This window comes from Erithacus rubecula (genome assembly GCF_903797595.1).
Source record: "Erithacus rubecula genome assembly, chromosome: 1".
NCBI classification, from domain to species: domain Eukaryota; kingdom Metazoa; phylum Chordata; class Aves; order Passeriformes; family Muscicapidae; genus Erithacus; species Erithacus rubecula.
The window spans coordinates 42,625,924-42,643,836 of NC_136658.1; the positions used below are offsets into that span (position 1 = coordinate 42,625,924).

At 41.8% G+C, this 17,913-nt stretch overlaps 1 protein-coding gene across 2 annotated transcripts in view; it reads right to left on the reverse strand.

The window, feature by feature from the left end:
• Positions 1–568: 568 nt before the first annotated feature.
• The window catches only part of LATS2 (large tumor suppressor kinase 2), a 47,842-nt gene continuing 30,497 nt past the window's right edge, over positions 569–17,913 (reverse strand). For both annotated transcript variants that reach the window (XM_079303127.1, XM_079303126.1), the window contains exons 3-8: positions 12,131–12,263; positions 8,724–10,261; positions 5,425–6,007; positions 4,652–4,834; positions 3,304–3,410; positions 569–3,194 (exon numbers count right to left, since the gene is read on the reverse strand). In XM_079303127.1, coding sequence (XP_079159253.1) covers positions 2,700–3,194; positions 3,304–3,410; positions 4,652–4,834; positions 5,425–6,007; positions 8,724–10,261; positions 12,131–12,263 — 3,039 coding nt within the window. In that variant the 3' untranslated portion in view covers positions 569–2,699. The remainder of the gene's footprint in view (positions 3,195–3,303; positions 3,411–4,651; positions 4,835–5,424; positions 6,008–8,723; positions 10,262–12,130; positions 12,264–17,913) is intronic.

A 17,913-nucleotide genomic window follows, 5' to 3' on the forward strand; every position in this document is an offset into this window, starting at 1 on the left:
TTTATAAGGTTATCTGTGGGGATTTTTTTGTTTGCTTTGTTTTTGAGGAAGAGGTATTTTAATAGCAACCCTGAGTTTTTATTACCTCTGAAAGGAAGATACTTGATTTTGCAGGAAGTTCAGCAGAAACAAGAATTAGAGCAAGCCTCAGGATGTGGCACAAGGTTTACCTGACCAAATTTCAAAAAATTTAGTCCCAAGTTTCTGTTTACCACTGCAAAGGATGAAAGCCTTCTACAGATAGTGCCTGATAAACTTGAAAGATTGGGTTTTCAAATCAGTTCTTCTTTAGGTAAAAGGGGAGTTGGCTTCTGTTATCTATTCCATTCCATATCTATTCCATCCACTGACCTGGTCACTCCAGTTTTACCTGGAATCCTGCTCCTTATTCTTAAGGGCCATGAGGACAGATTAAATTGTCTGAAGGTACCCGGAGATTCCACAACAAATGCTGCAGGAGAGATGAGATTTGGATCTCATGTTTGTAGCTCAACCCTATCAATAACACTACAAAAAGAAACCCACTAAAACTTCTGCCTTAAAGGAGGATTGAATAATACATAACACATTGTAGATTTTGATTCAGATTTTTAATAAATTCTGCCAGTAGAAGCTTTCAAAGGCAATGATATATCAATAAATAACAGTTAAATTGAGTTCCTGAGAAAGAACCTACCACATGAAAGAATGTCAGATAGATGTAAATAACAAAAAATGGCATTACTATATAAAAAAGCAGTAATACTGAATCTTACATGAACTGTCACAACACAAGCACTGCATACCTCAGAACATTCCTTTCATACAAATGTAAACAAATACACAATCATTTTTGTTTAGTTTAGGCTGATGAATTCATATGTTGTTGCTTAGATATCTAAACAATGGATAGGATAGGATATGCTAAAACATTAAGGAATAATATGTGGAATAATATACGGAAAAAATAACAAAGCTCCAGATTTAAAAATAAAATAAAGCAAAAACACATTAAAGGAGTGTTTTCCTCAAATGTTATTAGGTCAATCACTTTAAATAGGACTGTTACACTAATCTGAATTATGGATTTTTGTGTGTGTTTACTTAGTTATATATAATATATAAGCAAATATGTATGGCTTAATTATCTTTAGTATTCTGATATCATCTTGAATAATTTTCACTTATACATACAAGAAAAATGCATATTTTAACATAGTTAAGAACTGGTATTTCAAAGTATGCCTATAATTTGACAGAAATGAAGGCCTATTGTGCTCCATCACAGCAACATTTTAACCTCTAGACAATGGGACAGAATGACCTACCAACAATGCCAACATTTTGCAATGTCAGTGCCTAAAACACTAGGATCCTAAATGGATACACAGCCTGTTACATGTGGAGTCTGATGTCTGGAAAGCCACATACCTCCAGGTTCCACAGGTGTCCTTGGAGCTGCAGGGACCCAGCCTCAGCCTCGACGTGTTACAGGAGCCTCTTGTTGGGAGATGCTCTGGTATGGATGCTGTGCTGCCTCTGCCAGCTGGAGCCAGGGCCTCTGTGCTCTCCCTGCCTCAGCCAAGGACTGTGCTCTCCCTGTCTGAGCCCCATCCAGGCTCTCCCCACAAACCTGCTCCGTTGCAATGCTCTGGCTGCTCATCCTCGGTGGCCAAACGTGTGTGCCTGTGACGTGTGTTTGCTAAAATCATCTATTACATCAGACCACAACATCACTACTCAGGTATAACCTTTGCAATCTGTTTTACAAAATTAATATTGGATACAATCATAAGAGGAAACCATCCACACAATACATTATCAACACACGGTTTAAAATGGTCTAATTTTAGACCCTTAGAAAAACGAATCCACAGGACCTGCCTGTGAATGGCAAGAAAAGGCCATTTCAAATAGAAAACCACTGCTCATGCAACATTCTTCACACACTAGACAATGAAATCACACCCAAGTTGCCACTTGCTCACACTTTCTATTACACTCCAATAAGCAGAAGGAAATAAAGCAGCTTTAAGGTTATGTCACAATTTTGAAATGTGGAAAATACATATAATAAACAAAAATCACGGTGTGAATACAATGGCATCAGTAAATTTAGAAAATTAGAGAGCAGTTTTCTTTTTTTTCATTTTTCTTTTTTTTTTCTTTCTTACATTATTGCACAGAGACCTTTCATCACATGTTCTTCAGCTTTATGCATCTTCCTAAATATGAAGTAAGTGCTATGGATAAAATAAAAATGTAGAAAAGAAGAACAGCAGCATGATTTGTCAAAGTTAATCCCTATAATTTAGTAGGAAAAAAACCCTGCTATAAACAAAATATAAGTGCTCTTTATTCATTTAAAAAATAACGCTGACAGTTGCAGAAGTCTGTAAGTGTTAATCTGAGTAAGGGGGATGCTGACCTCAAATAAAAATAGGCCTAGAATAGACAGACTGCTGGCCTTGCAGATTTTGGTGAAGACCAGGATTTCAAGTGTAATTATCAACAAAGTTATTTACAGTAGAACTGACCTGAACTTTCAAGAGTGCCATCTTTAGCACCTGGCCCTGCAAGCTTCCTTTACTCCCCAGGATGTCTCCAGCCACAGCTGAAAGTACACCTGAAAAAATGCTGCAGGATCAGCTCCTAAAGGATCAGTTAAAGGCCCTATTGGATTTGAGATTAGTCTTACCTGGAGTACTCTATACAATAATTTACACATATACAGGCTGACAAGCTCCAGTCTGATCCACCACACCTTTGTCTTCTACATCAGACTTCTCAGACTGGCAAACTTCCATTCCAGAAGGTTTGGGATACCTGAACGGATACCCATTGTCATCAAAGAATCTTCGGAAAGTGAACTCATAAAAAGCATGTTCTGTGTGTTTGCTGTTGGAAGAGGCTAGTGGATCCCAGGTCCTGGTGCTGTCACCACTAGCATCATTCCAAGGACTTTCTTCTTCAACTGGATCAAAATTTGAAGTGTCCATTGGATGGCTGATCTTTGGAACATAGGGAGCTGGCTGCCTACGGATATCAGCAGAGAAGTCCATAGAGTGAAAGAAAGAATGGGCTTTAATATCATCTGCTCCATTTCTTCCAAGCCTGTCCTCAGCAGCACAGCAGAGCTTTGTGATCAGATCAGTTGCTTCAGGGCTCAGCTTGATCTGTGAGGGAATGTGCAGTGTGCTTTCCCAATTTATCACCTGCAGGTAACAAAGGTATTAAGGAACTTCTGATCTGGAAAAGGGGAAGGGATGGGAAGGAAAAGGTTAAAATTTTGCTACCATGGACTGGAACTTTGCTTCAACTTACCTTCAGCTGAGTTTCTGTGGGTGTAGGAGCCAGGAAAGGAGGCTGTCCCACCAACATCTCAAAGAGGATCACACCAACACTCCACCAGTCACAGAGCTGAGTGTACCCTGAAAAGCAAGTCAAAAGGTTGACCTCCACCAGCCAAGGAGAATGTGTATAGAGCTACTTGCAATTAAGTATTAAAACACACAAAACAAACTTCTGCCTTTTCTCAGACAAAAGGTTTGTGACTTCTGCTTGCTGACCTGAATTCTACTACTGTTAGTAAGATCCAATCATGTTGTCCTTGAACTTTCCTGAATAAATTCTCAACAAAAGTGAGTCATGAAACTATCATTAAAAAGAATGAAGGAGGTTTTATTTGTGCCCAGTCCCACAGCTACAAAGCACAAACTGGACCTCAAAGAATACAAAAATGTTTAACAATTGATGTCCACCCTAGGTTCAGTGGAGGTGATTCCACGACTTTGAAAAGCTGCTGAAAGACACAGCCTGGCTCTACAGACAGAAGAAAGCCACAGACTACCTTCTGAGCAAGTTTCAAGCAAAGGAACAACTTAAATCACTTAACTGCTGTGACAAGACCAATAAGGTGTATGTTTAAGACCTGAAAAAAAAAAGGATTTCAACACTGATTTCACTGGAATTTGTGTCATCAGATGATGTAGGATCCAATGTGAAATCTTTGTTAGAAAAGATTAGGCTTAGGATCTAGTTGCAGACAACTCTGAACACCTAATCTCCTTACTACAGCAACCATGTCAGTTCTGCATGGATAGTCACCAAATTCTGTCCAGATTTCTCAAGCTAAGCTTTGGAATGCAGGGTGTCCAGAATAAATTGTGGAAAACTTTCTGTTGGATTCCTCAGGTTCTGTCTGGAAATGTGGAGAATGTATTTCCACAAGTTTACATCATCCATACTTAAGTGGCCCATCTGAATCAGTGACCCAGAACTATGAGCTGGCTATTCACTGGTCTGTATAAACCTGATGGGGCTCAGAGTTGTACTCCATGAGCATAGATAATCTGCTTCATACTGAAAAGCATCATTGTTAAAAATATCCAACATATTTATTAGCAGCCTCACTCAAAGGCCTGAGTGTGGACATTACACACACAAAGTACGGCCACCCCCAGTGTCAGTGAAGTGATGCTGAACACTGGAGCATGAGGAATCCTTAATCTGAGCTGAGCTGATTGTTTGTGGTCTTCAGAATGACAATCTTATAAAGCAGCAAGCTTATTCAAGGAATAAAAAAAATAAAAAAAAAAAAAAAAAAAAAGAGAAAAGTAAAGAAAAGAAAAGAAAAAAAAGAGAAACAGGAGAAAAATACAGGTTTACCCACCTTTACGAAGCAGGACTTCAGGAGCAATGTAATTAGGGGTTCCAACTAATGAGTGGGCCAGGCATCTCTGGTGCTGCTTCTTAGCTCTTTGTTCCAATGTCTTCAGCCTATCTCCACATCGACAGTTGGACACATCATCCCAAAGATCACTGGGCTCCATGCTGTCTTGTCTGATATGGCTCCCTTTCAAATGGGAGAGAAAGTTCACATTCATGGTCATAAAATTCGACACACAGAGAAGTATTTACCCAGAGCCATCTCCTACTCTCAGTGAAGAACAGCATTTAAACTTTAAATTCAAGGTATTTTTTAATTCCCTCCCATTCACAATTGGCTTTCCATACAAAATGTCCAATAAAATGTCTCTGTCTCAGCCCAAGGAAGTATAGTTCAACATGGGGAATAGAGAACTATGGAGTATACTTCACTTAGCTACACCAATTGTTTATGACCTTTTTGCCAATAGACACTAGTACTCAACAGCACATGCAGGATACATATGGACTGCTCCAAATCTGTGATTAAATCATTTTGCCACCAAAAGAGACCCTCCAAATAAGTACAAACTGAAAGAAAAACGACTGCTGCTGCAGTGGACGGCCACTTGTGGACAGGGTTTTGAACAGCATTGGAAACAAAAGGACTGGAAACAACCTAATTGACTGAGAGAGACGTATTTGTCCAGTTTCCTGATCTGGTTTCTGCCAAGAAGTAGGTGCTTGCTTCAAAGCAAATAACACACTACCATCCTAGAAAAAGGGTAAAAGGATTACCTTTCTGATAGTATTTTGAATTGTGAGTCCACCTGAATCCAGTACACAGTCCAAAGTCAGTCAGTTTGATATGCCCATCAAGGTCTATCAGAATGTTGTCAGGCTTGATGTCTCGATGAATAAATCCCATTTTGTGCACACTCTCTATGGCCAAAGTGAGCTCTGCAATATAAAATCTAGCCAGACGCTCTGGGAAGACCTCCATCCGAATCAGCAGGCTCATCATATCCCCACCAGGGATGTAGTCCATCACAAAGTACAGATTGTCTTTATCTTGGAAGGAATAATAGAGTTTAACCACCCACTCATTGTCTGCCTCAGCAAGTATGTCCCTCTCTGCCTTGACGTGAGCCACCTGATTCCGGTTCAGCACATCTTTCTTTCGCAGAGTCTTCATGGCATACAGGGCATGGGTGTCCACTTTGCAGGCCAGGCACACTTCTCCAAACGCACCAATACCCAGAGTCTTGATTTTCACAAACATGGATTTGTCCATTTTGGCCCTTTTAAGTCTGTTGTAGTTGGACTCCTTCTGGTAGAGAATTTTCCTCATCTGTTCCTGTTCTGCTTCACAGAGGCCTGCCTTTACAAAGGAAAGCAAACCACAAGAGCTAGTACTGTAATGTTCATAGCAAGAGAAAAATAAATGAGCATTCCCAAAACACATTTCTCAGAAAAATTAACCAAGCACCAGAAAAGATATACTCATGAGGGACATAATCCCTTGTCTGTCTGTTGAGGTATTTCAGAAAAAAGGGCAAACTCACTGTTCCCAAACTTATTGCCTGAATTTGCAGTATCTGAGCTGGTTTGCCTGTCTCTTTTGGCTGAACAAGAAGGCATGGGGTGATATTGTCAGAGAGGGGAATACAACAAAACAAACTTGAGCATGGGATTTGGTTTACACCTTTCAAATGTGCACTTTGCCACTGCATTCCACTGTATGTATGTGCACTTAAGCCCAGCTTAATTTAAACTGAAACTTAAATCTATGTACACCAGTTCACTTTGCTCATGAATGGTTCCCTAGGGCAGCTCACATTAACAGTTCCTATCTTGGGTACTGTTTGTTTGGTTTTGTGTTGTCATTAAAAAGCTGATTTTGACCTACACATTCCCAAGTGCCTTGCAACCTTCTTTAGAAATTATGTTTCTTCCTCTGTCATATGCAGTCTCCACTCTCAAGGCTTTTAGATCTCCTGAGCATCTGTTCTATAAAATTATCTTTTTCCCCTCCCAAAATATGTATATAAAATCCTGAGGTCTGGTCTCTCCCCAGCCACTGCAACCCAGACCCTGGTGCTATTTCCCTCCTAAATGTATTAGTTTCCCTCTGCACCCAAGCTGTAGAACAGATGGCTCCAGTCACCTCCTGTCTCCAGAGAGGCTCCCAGTAGCTGTAAGTAACATTTCACATGGCTGTGGGGAGAGACCTCCTGGAAAAGAGAGAAGCAGCAGGATCCAACCAGATTTTCCCCTTTCAAGACAGAGCCTGCAGAGCCAATGCTGCCAACTGCAGGGTCTGGCCCTCTGCTGACAGCCACTGGTGGCCTCCACCAGCAGAAACCCCTCAGCTGATCCCCAGGCTCCTCCTTCACCTCATTTCCTGCAGCATGCTTTTTCCTTTCTGCACACCCCAATTCCAAAATCCTGAACTAATTGGCATCAACTGAACTACTTTTGAGAGAAAGATCAGTGCCTGGTGGGAAGGAGCCATTGGGAGCGTGGAGGGGGCTGAAGATGACTGATTACCAGGCTAGAAACCCAATCATACACCCACAGGGCTGCTGCTTAGGCTGATTGAATTTCACATCTGTAGTCTAGGTATCTGAAGATGAATGTGGGCAGCCAGACTATGCAATGAGATCCCCACGGTATAAAAATTAAATCTGTATGAATAAAGGATGGGTGAAGTCTACAGAAACTTGCAGAACAGGTAGGATGAAGTTTCAGACTGAGGGAAAGAGCCAAATCAAAACAAAGAATACTGTTTTTTAAATGAAAGATAACTACATGGATCCATAATAAAGGAAATATTTACTTTTAGGGTAAAATAATGAGTGTGTTCTGTTCTTGCTAATCCTAGAATAATGCAATATTAAGATAGCTAAAATCTCCTGCATGTATATTTTCAGTCAGAGATAAGGTTTCTAGGGGAAGAAGTTGGTTTTGTTTATACTTGAATTATCTCTGAATGAGGGAAAGCTGAAGAGTCAGAAGAGAAGAACTAGCACAATTAAATGCTGTTATACCTCTCTAGACATCATTCCCTGTCTCAACCTCAGGAAAATATTCACTAAACTCAAGGAACACAACACAATCTGTACTGGCAGTGAGGACAAACTATTAACTGTTAGTAAAATGTCAACGTTTCAAGAGATTTTCCAAGAATACTCTTTTAATTCTAACCTCAACAAACAAATTCCTGAGTTTTCTGATGCAGTGTGAGCATCAAATCAATTGACTCTGGAAACAGACTGTGCTAGGAAAGATTGGGTAGTTAATTATTACCCATTATGCATTAATAACAGCTTTCCTTAGAGCTTATCCTTTAATGCAAAAGTAGACTAGGCATATTCCAGTCATGCCTGGGAAGAAAAAAAACCCTCTTCCTCTTTCACAAGTAAAAAATAAAAACACGACTGCCAGACCAACCATCAGAGCTTGGCAGCTTTGTTTTAAGCAACACCATCAGAGAGGCAGCTTAGATTCAAGAGCTACAGATAGGCATGAAAGAAGTTCTATCACCCCAAATGCATCTCCCTGAGACCTGCCTCTAGAACAAGTTCTGGCAATGGTCCCAAAACCAGTTCAAGCTGGTCCAATATGGTTACTTGCACGACATTATTACTTACAGTGTTCAACAGACAACTTTCAGTCAAGTATTACACAGTTATCTGAAAATATGGCACAGTGACTGCCAAGCTGAACCATGGCAAACATGGAACAGCAAGGAAGAACTAGAGCAAAGACTTTTGCAAGAGCTGCCGAAGTATTGGCAGAATTATCTCAGCCTCAAGCCTGCCTTCTAAGTTCTTACCTGTAATATTGGGGGAGTTTTGTTTTATTTTACTTTTTTGGTATGAGGAAATACCATTTCACATCTCAGGTTTTTCAAACAGCCTCCCAGACCTGCATCCACAGTTCTAAGTGGATACAGTCTGGTATAGGGAGGTGTCTGATACCTGCTACTTCAGTTGATTCTGCCTTTATAATTTTTTTAATGAATTAAAAATAGCAAGAATTAATTTGACCCTATTAGATTTTCTTATAACAAAACAAAACAAAACAAGAATTACTTTTGCCATTTCTTGCTCCAGTTGCAACCTTCTGTTAATTTTCTGCTGGTAGGTCTTTATGACGTTCTCTACATGTTGCTCCATGTAGAACTTGAAGGCAAAAGGTGAGTAGCTCTTTATTCGGGATTCTCGCTTTTCCTCATCTTTGCCATTTTTTCGCACAGGCACCGGAGACGTCTGAATCTGCTTTTTATCTTTGCTCGGTTTTTCAGCTTTAGTGTTCTTGCTGCTTTTATCATTTCGCTCACTGCTCTCCTCAGCCTTGTTGCTTGTTGAACTGGGGACCACACGCAGAGTCTGCTCCACGCCCATGCACAAGCAGTTGATATCAAACTGCTCAGAGGTGCCAGGAAGTAACAAGTGCTTGGGATAGGGAGGGGGTGGACACCGCAGCTCCTGGTTACTGTAATCCACATCTAGCTGGTAGGCATTAGCTGCTCCAGGTGGTGGCACATGCTGCTCCATCATCTCCAAGCCATCCACAGCTGGTGCCTGTGCAGGCAACCAGCCAGGATGGGAAGGTCCCACTGCAGTCTGAGGCTCTGGTCTCATCACTCGCATGCTCTTCACTGGCTGGAGGATATGAGCAGAGGTGACTGCCGTGATCGTGTTTGGAGATGTAATGGAAGGATCTGCTTTTCCTGGAGGAACCTGTCTCATAGACACTGTCACTTGTGGCTGTTGCTGGTGATTGTTGAAGGAGTTTGTTCTGCTGGGCACTGTGGCTTCAGGTCTGAAGGATACATGTTGCCGTGGAGATGTTTCTATTCCTGGATTTTGTAAAGAATCTCTGCGTGATGGTGTTGCTGCCTGCCACTGCTGAACTTGAGGATTATTCATGTCATAGAGGTCCATGTTTAGGCTATTTCTAGATGGAGTTAATAGATTTTGCGGTGGACTGTCTGAAAAATCATTAGCAAAGGCCGGACCTCTGGATATCACATGCATTTGATGAGAAGAAGGACTTGTCTGTTTGTGATGAGAATGTGAGATATATAGGTTTGTTGGTGCCTGTTGAAATGCATGACCAGTATTGTTCTGAACAACTGCTCCTTTATTTGGGAGATTGGCATATCCCCCCTCCTGCTGTATCTTGTTTTGGAAGGATGGACTCCGCTGAACACCATATCCCATAGGTTCCCCCTGCACCATCATGTGCTGCCTGCTGTAATGTTGGCTGTTGCAGCCGTGGGATGCCTGCAGCTGCAGGGCCTGACTGCTGTGATTAGTCACTGGATAATTAATCACAGAAGACTCCATATTTGCAGGGTATGCTTTCTGCTGATGGCTTGTTGGTGTGCTGTGAGTGCCCACTCCAGAGGATCGCTGCACAGGAGCAGTCATAGCTGAAGACTGAGAAGTGGAGATTAAATAGTCCATGTATGGCCTTGGAACCTCAGTAAGCATATTTGCACCTTCTGCTCCAAAGCCTGTCCCTTCATAGGCTGCATTACTCATCTGATGGTAGGACGGAAAAGATTCATTTGATCCTTCAAAGCTTGGCCTGCGGGTTACATTATTTGGCACAATACCCTTTCCTTTATAAAAAGAACACAAAAGAATGTTAGGAAACATGTGAACAGGTGAACCAATTACTTTGTATTACTCATATATCTATACAGACATACACACACATGCACACTGCTCAGGGAGTGTTATAAAACCACCTTTCAAAATCTAAATTAAACACTCTGAACATTTAAAGTTATAGATGCCAAGTATTCCTACTGATAATGAGCTACTGGCTCACAATAATGCTCATGCCAGGAATCATCAGGGAGTCCTATCAAATCATGAAAATAGAAGCACAAATTCCCTAACTATGAACTCATCAGACTACTCTAAAGCCTGTTTCTTAAAGCTGGTCCTTCAGTATTAGCAGGCATTGCTCTCAGACAGGAGGAAGCTACAGAGCAGAGTGTTAAGTACAACAGGAGGAAAAAAAGCTCCTGGAAGGACTTTCTATATAACTCAAAAGTCAACATTGCTATAAACTACTAGGCCATCACATAGTCCATCTTCTGCACAGTGGGCCACCTGCTCACACTGGTTCTCTGTGTACATCTCTCTCTTCCATCATTCTCAAAAATCCCTCTTTCCTTCTCCTTCGTTTAAACAAAGGCATCATACAGTTTGTCCTGTATTCCTTCCAATGTGTTGGACACAGAAGTACCCCCTCATATTACTCATCTTCCATCTGTTGGGAAGGAAAATCTTTCAGGGTGTCAACATATTAATCTCAGTTTGAAGAATGTGCAGAGACAAGATAGCAGCATTCCTACAGTGGAAGTGTTAACAGCGCTTTTCATCAGTTCTTTGATCTCAGGACAAATTGCAGGTGTATAAAGCACTGGCTGTGCTAAAAAGACAAGGGGAGACTCTGTGCTGTTGTTATGTTTTTGCTCCCTTTCTGGTTCTTTAGCTCTCACAAATCACAGGACATGGTCCATTTATGCCTAAACCATTTCCCTTTAAAATCCTACTTCACAGAGCCTGTAATAATAGTCCTACTGAACTAACAGGCTGGAACAGTGGATTACAAGCTTTTTTCAGTACAGCACAGCTGGGATGCAGCACACAGCTGACTCCTCACCTTGACACACAAGCCCTGCTGCCTACAGACATGCAGGGACATGCACAGCATTAAGGCAGATTTATGCACACTCTCTGCACACTGAGGGTGTGTACCACACGACACCTTCATAAAGAATGCAATGTTTTGAAATGGAATCAGGTTGGACAAATAAGAGATCTTTAAAGTGAAATCTCTAATTGGCTCTTTCTCCTGTGATAACACGAGGCCAGCATTACCAAGGCTGTTCTTACAACAACACTCCTGACAGCTCATCTGCTGGGACACAGTGAGATGCACTGATGAGGCTGTGGCAACACAAAGCATCCCATGGCCACTCTGGCCTGGAAGCAGGAGGCAGCCATAAGACCCATTTGTCATCTCTGTCAGTAGGATCCATGCTGAGCCTTGGGAGCAAGCTGACTTTGCTTTCTCTTATCAGAGGCCACAAAATAAAGTAGCAGAATCACTGTCCTTCTTTGGGACACATAATTCAGCTGTGCAAATAATCTTGATGTCAAGAGAGATATGATGTCCACCTCCTAGATTTGTACACCAGTAAGTCTGTTCTGGTCCAATGGGGGAATGTTTGGACTTGAACAAACAGATACCTGTTTCAGAAGGTGGACTGTGAACAGACAGACAACTCTTTGGAAGCAGGTGAGCTGTACTGAGGCCCCAGCCCAGCTGGCCTTGCAAGGCCAGGTTCACTTCAATGTCTCCTTCAAGACTGCTATGGAACACTGCCGTCCAACACTTCCCCTTGATGACCCTACTTTAAAAACTACCTTATTGCAAGAAAGAACACAGTTTTTAAAAAGTAAATCATGCTCACCTGGTGAGGTTTGCTTAATTACACGCACTATCTGCTCATTTCTAGGGTCCAGGTAGCTCATCTTGCTGATGTACTCCAGGGCTGCCTCAATACTTCTGCTCCCAGTCTGTTTCAGTGCTCGGACAGCCATCTCCTGTACAAAGCAATAAAGAATTGAATCACACTGTGACAAAACCCAAACACTGCACTGCAAGCTAGAAAGCAGTAAGTGTTCTTACATTAATAGGAACATTTTAAACACCAGATCACAGCTCCTGAAGCCAAATGGACTAGTATTCCAAAAGCATTTGCATGCCTTAAACAACTCAAAAATTTTAAGAAGAAAATAAAACACAAAACCTACTCAGATTCTGGCAATTAAAAAAGCCTCAAATTAAAGTGTGTACTTCAAGACCCCTTAAAACAATCTTTGAATCAGGTATGGAAAAGGCAGCATAGTTTGATAGTGCATGAAATTAAAATTTAGCTGTTAGCATTTGAGAGCATGTCTCTTAGTCACACCTGAACACAGTAAAAATTTTATCCTTTCACAAAGACCACAAAGAAGCTAATTAGGCAGGGGTTGATTTCTGCTCACTAGAGTCAAAAGGGAAGAAAAATTGCTGCTTTTGGTATAGCTGGGACATCATCCACTATTTGTTTGGAAAATGACTGGGCATCCCAAACTGAAAGCTGTCAAACTTTTTAGCTGTATTTTATTGGGCACATATCCATCACTGAGAAGTTAATATGGATGCCAGACACACAGTCCAAAAACTAGAACTGGGGCAAATATGAACGCTCCAGCTAAACTCCAAACACAATCACGGTTAGTAACACCTGCTCTACAGCTCTTGGCAGTTTGTTTACTTTTTACTTTGTTTACTTACGCTTTTACTTATAGCTCAAGTATATTTCAATGACTCTAGCATCACATGGTTGCAAAACAAAACTCTGAAATCCTCATGAGGCTGCACGGTCTTTTCTGAAATGACGGAGAAACTGAAATCCAGAGCTTTAACGTTGAATTTAACTCACAGAACTTCACCCATCAAACAGCTGGATACCTACTCAAAAGTAGCTGCTGAGGACCTATTATCACCTCCAAAAGGCAATTCATAAAATAGATACAAGAGGAGATAAACCTGAGTGACACATGATTAGAGAACTAACTTGAACTGAACTCCCAGCTCTTAGATGGCTGAAGCTGAATGAAATGAATGCCACCACCAAGGATTTGCCTGCAAATGTCAGTATCCTATTCTCTTGCCACTTTACTGCTATTTTTAGGGGAATTGTGTCATCACAACCTGCCCACCGGGCGCTGAATGAGATGGAGGTCGTGCCTCCCTGGCCTGGCTGCCTGCTTGCAGATGTGGCAGCTGGGTTGGCAGGGCTCTCTCTCCCACGGGTCAGTTCTGGGCATTGGCTGGCACTCCAGAACTCCAGCTGGAGCAAAGGGCAGCTTTGCTTCACTGAACGGCAAGTACACGTCAAATACCCGCTAAATGTTTACTTAGCAAGGGAGGCCCGTCTCAGATGACTCCAATTCACACTTAGCACAGAGCCACATGCTGGCACTTGGCATCTTGTTCTGCTTAACTCAGACCCCTCCTACTCCCCCCAAAATGGCAGCAGTTTCTTCATTAGTTAGAGGTTCTGCTTATGGAATAGCTATGGCAAGCTGAATATTTTTTATTCAATTTATGACTCATAATTCATAGAAGAGCAGTAGATGGTTTCACATTTCCTATAGCTGAAATACTTCATTGGCATCAACACATTACTAAGGGCAATTTTAAATCAACAGAAAAATATTATGTATGAAGGAAAGAATTTCCCACAATGTTTTTTCCTCTTTCTTTTTTTCTTCTTGTGGATACATTACTAAAGTATTAGAAACTTCACATCTAGTGCTCACCATTCTCTTCATCCAGGGACTCCAAGCTTTACAGCCCTGTTCCACACAGCTGCTAACATACTCTGTCCCATTTACAGCAGTTGGATCTAGCCTTAGGTCACAAGTCTTAGTTTCCTAAATTAAATGTTCTCTATAAGCACATTCGGGCTGATTTGGATGTTGGGTAACAATTGTATTAATGATTAACAAAACAACCTACACAGTCCATTTCTCCCTCTCTGATCTGTGCTTCACTGTATACAATTCAAAGGAGCTAAAATAGAAGAAATGTTTATCACCAGCATAGATATCATGTCTGAAAGCATACTGTAATTTTCATCTCTTTCATTAGGTCAGCTCCCCCCCCTCCAAAGGGTTTCCTCATTACACACCCTGTTTGCTCAGCATTTACATTACTGCTGGAAAAAATGAAGTAAGTTTTTTTGTGTTTCAAAAGAACACCTGTGATTCTCCTGTACAGCATCTCACACTCAGGCCCTTTACCCTGTAACTCTCATGAGACACCAATATCCCCATGTGAAACTAATGCACAAAACCCTCACATCATCTCCAAGGAAATGGAGTGACCAAAAGAAAAACAAAATCCAAAAAAATACATACAAAAGAAAAATATTTTCCTCAGAGGCAGAACACATATAATCACTATATCATATAATTCTTCACCCAGGAGATGAATCCCTGTGGGGACATGTGACACTCAAGGAGAGTGGGGGCAACAAGAAGCTCCAGCAGTGTTGCAGCTGGCCTTTGTCCTCCTCCGCATCATTTTTCCCATTGCCACTGTCCGTGCCCACAGCTCTCTTCTCTCTGGCAGTCACCTGAAAAGAGCTCCATTACTTCCTACACCTTTTCCTTAGGGACAGAAGACATGCTGATGTGTGGCTGAGGATCACAGAGAGTGTGCTCTGCCCGAGGTGGCTGCTGGCTCCTGAGGCACGGTGGCCTTCTCCTTCCTACATGCACCACAGGGATGAGCTCTGCCGAGCAAGAGAGCGTGGCTGGCAAGAGGCAGCAAAGGGCTGGCCTCCAGGAGCCTGCTGAAGGGAAGTTGGCTCCCTGCTGGCAGCTGGGCTGGGGCCTGGCCTGCATTAGCCAGAAATCAATATAAGGACTGTTCTGAAGTTCAGGAAGAAGGGCAGAAGAGGGATTAAACAATAACACTTGTTGGATAGCAGAGGCTTAAGTGAGATGGAGAGTGTTTGTGAGAAGCAGCAGGATGGCTCAAAAAGGAGGGAAATCAATGCCAAAATCTTGCAAATCAATACATAGACAGTAGAAGGGCTGAGGAAACGAGGACAGACACTGGGCTAAAAGGATAAAAGTGCCCAGCTACCGTGACACGGATGGAGCTGTCTTGATTTTACACCACTTGAAGGTAAGTACACTTTAGAAAAAGAAGAAAGGAACCAGAAATGAGCCAGCGGAAAAAAAGCCACTTGAAGCTGCAGCCAACACCAGAACTCTCAAGTAGGCACAGGATCAAATCCAGCTTCCACTGAGGTCAACAAAGATTTCCATTAACTGCAAGGTACACTGCATTGAGCCCTCTGCTTCAGATTGTTCCCTTTTCACGGGGCCAAGCGCTGTCAGCCGCAGAATGGGCTGAGAGACTTGGCTGCTGGCTGTGCTCTGCTGCCCCACAGCAGCTGCCAGGCCCACAGAGAAACACCAGCCACTGGCAGTGTGCACAGAAACCACAAGAGAACAGAGCACTCCCAGCCCCAGCTCAGTCTCTGTATTCCCTTCAGAGGATTCAACCATTTCTTTGTGCAGGGCTTTTATGCACCTTTTTGTTTCCAGACATCACTAAGTATTGATGAAAAAATCAACCAGAGAAAGCAAGGTGAAGAGTTACAGGGGGAAAAATGTGTGTTTACAATTAACAACGCTGTAATTAATGTAACAGCTGCAATATTAAAATGAGGTTTCGATGGTCAGCTATGGTTCTGGACAGATCTAATGGAAATCCAAAGTCAGGCCATGCACCACAAAACAGACTGAGGAGACTGCAGGATCACAAATTTGTGGACTCAAATGAAAATATGGGGAGGGTGGAGTTTCCCAGCTAATTCTTACAGTGGGCTACTTAAACCTGATTGCTGCATGGTCCACATGCTCTCTGTTATTTCCCCAGTCTTGCACTGGTAGATGGCAGCTTTCCAACAGATTTCAAGATTTTGCTAGAAGGAAGGCCACCTTTGAGTTCAGATGCTCAACAGGAAAAATCCTTGTTTGATGGTAAACAGATATTTGGATGTGTGCATATAAAGACTTCATCTCACTGTGCTCTGCAGGCAGTGTGAAAGGCTTTCCCCATTTTACCCTCCTGCCTGGCTGCACTCCACCAGCATTGGCAGAGGTTTGCGTTCTTGCTGTACTACAGGGTTGTCCAGCAACATTTTTCATTCAGAAAGCTCCTCGTTGCCAAGATGTATTTATCATCTAAGTGAAGATTGCACAAGAGGTTACAATAAGTAAGACTTTTTCCCAAGAACATTGTGTCTGAAGGAGACAATAGGTCCTCCAAAATTTGGCAAGGGTAATTACTTGCTAACAACAACAAAAATCAATTACTTGCTTTCCATTCACTAAGAAGGATGGGTGACAGATGCAGGAAACAGATACAGGTTCCCTGCAGAAGGGGAAAAATATAAAGCTCATGCCAGAAGAGATGATCCAGCATTGATTACAAGCCTTTCTGCAATAGCCCCCCATTGTAGGATTTTTCATTCATGATTTTAAACATGCAAAACCCAAGCAGTACAGGAAACAATGAGTACAATGTACTCTACCAGAACTGCTGTGGCCCCAAGAACAGAGAAACCTATCTTGCAATATTCGCTCTCCATTATTATTCTCTAGATGGACACTTCATCCAATTTTGTACTCTACTTTTGTTTTGCCTGTTTTCAGGTTGCTAACATCAGGGGCTAAATTTTGCACATAAATTCCCATGCCTACCACAACCTTGATTAAAATATTCTAGCTACATAATTAAGATACTATCCTGAGTATCATTAGTGCTTTTCAGTTTTAGTGAATAAAAAAAGCAGGAGGAAATTAGCAGAGGCAGAAACCTACTGAGTGCTGCAGAATCACTTTGTCCACTCTGAAACAATGTGACCCATTCAGAAACTAATGGACATCTACCCCATGATTAGTTCAGGGTTTTCTGCCCCCACTGCTCCTGTTGAAAACTCCTCCAAAGCTATTCTGCTTAGGCAGTAATAAACCTCCCTCTCAGCCTAAATTACGCAGGGTCAGTTTATTGCCTCTGATTTTAGTTTTGATTGTCTTTTCACAGCAGTTCTGCTGTTACCTATGCATCGAGCCCCCTTCATCCAAAGGGATTCTCACAGCTTGGCCTCCAGGGCTGAATTTGTTTTCTTTTGTTAAACAGGAATTTTGTTCCCATCTATGTATCAAGAAAGATCATACTGGGACATGATTTTGATAAGATCACCATTCTTGATGACTTGCCAACAGTGGTAGAAAAGTCATCCTTGTTGTAAAGTTACTTGGGGCTTTAATCCTGGCTTTTAGTCCTTGCTTACAGCATTTCTACCTTTTGTGCTCTGGAATTATTTTTAATTCTGCTCTGAAGGTCATTCCATTCATTCTTTTGGCTGGATGCTGTAGCTCTGCTTTGCACTGACTATGCATTCCCACCTCACATTGTCAGAGTGCTTCCTTCCTTTTTTTTTTCCCCTCATACCAAGCTTACCAGGGATTAAAGTATGCAGAGGAGACACACTGTAGCACATAAAACTGAGCAGACAGGAAAAGAATATAGACACATGACAAAATGTAAGACTCACTAAATTAATCTGCATCAACATATGAAAAAATACATGACTATAAATTAGGAATGAGGAATTGCAGG